At 38.1% G+C, this 2,387-nt stretch overlaps 1 protein-coding gene across 1 annotated transcript in view; it reads right to left on the reverse strand.

Moving 5' to 3' along the window:
• Positions 1–1,042: 1,042 nt before the first annotated feature.
• Positions 1,043–2,387, reverse strand: part of LOC103732480 (zinc finger protein 25-like) — a gene marked incomplete at its 5' end in the record, with an annotated part of 3,780 nt that continues 2,435 nt past the window's right edge. Inside the window, 1 exon segment of the mRNA XM_029562402.1 lies at positions 1,043–2,254. Within this exon segment, the coding sequence (XP_029418262.1) occupies positions 1,470–2,254 (785 nt within the window).

The following is a 2,387-nucleotide window of genomic DNA, read 5'->3' on the forward strand; positions in this document are numbered from 1 at the left end:
TAATCCCAACACGTGGGAGACAGAAGCAGGTGGATCTCTGTGAGTTCGAGGCCAGCCTGGCCTACATAGTAAGTCCCAGGCAAGCCAGAGCTACATTGTGAGACCCTGTCTCTCTCACACACAAACTAAAATATTTTTACCTTAAAGCAATCCTAAAACGTCACTATCTCTACTCTTAGAAAAAAAGAAGCCAAGGCACAGTGAAACTGCATGGTATGCTCACTCTGGGATGTGGGACAAGGAAGTAGGAGCCTAGAGTCTCACTTTAAGTCACTATGCCATGTTGCTTTTGCTACGGGGAAAAATAGGAAGGAAAAATGCTTTAGGACACTCAAATCAAATATAAATGCAGACACCTTTATACCCTGTCACAACACCTACAGTAAGATAAACATGACTGTTTTCACCTGCTTTAGAAGCAGCTCAAACTTTTGCTACAAATATATGTGTCCTCAACCCAAAATTCAGCCAACCACAGATTGCTGAAAATTTTACAAAAACATTTTAGTTATTTTTAAGGGCTCCTTTTGTCACAATGTCAGTGTCTGTTTCTAAGTGCCAGAACATAGAAGGGAAATAGGCACTACAAGTTTTTTAAAGTACACATCAACATATATTATAGTAACTCTGTAACAGTGGGAATTATTGTTAACATTATGTGACACATTTCCTCACACATTACAGTTACTGAACTCAGGTTACATGTTTTCCTATGTATAATAATGGATGGGTTCCACATGCAAGTCAAACATTTACAAATTTTGCTTTGTAGCATACTTACATCTAAGTCCTACATATGAAAAGACTCTTGTGTTTAATGATGTTTCCTGATTATTTATTTTTGCTCTTTTAACAGCTTAATATATGTAGATATTTGTTGGTTTCTTGTTCTGTCGTTTGCTTAGGAACGAAAAAACAGCCTTGGAACAGAGAGCATGACTTTTAGCATAACTGTTGCCTTCAATATAAATTCATTGAATTGTTGTTGAAAAAAAATTTCAAATTTCAAAAATATCAATGTAGATATGATGAAAGTATTAACAATATGATCAATATTAAATAAAACATAAATTTTAAATTAAGGCATCTATATCTGTTGCAATCTTTGCATTTATTCCCCCTTGATCTCTTTAAAATGGATGCAACCTGCATAAAAATTTCTGAATACTTAAAATACTCATGCCCGTGTACCTTTGATTGTATAAAGCTAGATGTCATCACAGAAAAGTGTCTTTCATGTTTTACAGTCTTTATATTTTCTTCCATCTGTTTCCTGTTGTTTAGGAAAATGTACCATGTTGTAAAAAGTCCTTCCTAATACATTTACAGAATTTCTTTCTGTACATTTGCTGATAATTCTTTAAGGAAACATTGTGGCTGAATTTTTATCTTTCTTGATACTCATAAGGTTTCTCTTTTGTGTGAATTATAGAAGAAAGTTCTATCCAAATGGAAATTCTGAATTAATATTATTTGCTATCCTTTTTCTTCTCGGTGTGTGTTTTCTGATGTGCAGTGAGTTGAGACTTCTGGATAAAGGTTTCCCCACACTCCTGGCACTCATAGGGTTTCTCTCCTGTGTGTTTTCTCTGATGTATGACAAAATGTGATTTCTGAGAAAATGATTTCTCGCACTCCTTGCATTTATAAGGCTTCTCACCTGTGTGAGTCCTTTGATGTAATCTGAGAACTGAATTCACAGAGAAAGATTTCCCACACTCTGTATATTTCTCTCCTGTATGTTTTCTCTGATGTTTAGTGAGGTCTGATTTATAGAAAAAGTTTTTCCCACATCTATTACATTCAAAGTGTTTCTACCCTGTGTAGGTTCTCTGATGCACTGTGAGGGCTGACTTCTGGTGGAAACAATTCCCATATTCCTTACATTTATAGGGTTTCTCTCCTGTGTGAGTTCTCTGATGAGTTTTAAGGTGTGATTTCCTAGAGAAAAGTTTCCCACATTCCTTAAATTTGTAGGGTTTTTCCCTTGTGTGCGTTCTCTGATGTACTGTGAGGTGTGACTTCTGAGAAAAGAAGTTCCCACATTCCTTACACTGAAAGTGTTTCTCACCTGTGTGTGTCTTTTGATGCACTAGGAGGTATGCCTTCACATAGAAAAACTTCCCACACTCTGTACACTCAAAGGGTTTTTCCCCTGTGTGTGTTTTCTGATGTTCCAAATTGGGTGGGAGCGAGCGGCACGGATGGAGGAGGCACGAGCGGATGGATGAGGCACGGAGGCTCAGATGGAATTCTCAGTGGGACACAGATTTATTTCGCATGGGGCACCTTTCCCTCGGGAAGGGAAAGATGTCGGCAGAGGGAAAGATGTCAGGGAAGGGAAGGGAAGGGAAGGGGAGGGGAAGGAGGGGGGGGGAAGGAGGGCC

The sequence above is a fragment of the Nannospalax galili genome, unplaced genomic scaffold, assembly GCF_000622305.1.
Source record: "Nannospalax galili isolate Female #2095 unplaced genomic scaffold, S.galili_v1.0 scaffold4671, whole genome shotgun sequence".
Taxonomy (NCBI): Eukaryota; Metazoa; Chordata; class Mammalia; order Rodentia; family Spalacidae; genus Nannospalax; species Nannospalax galili.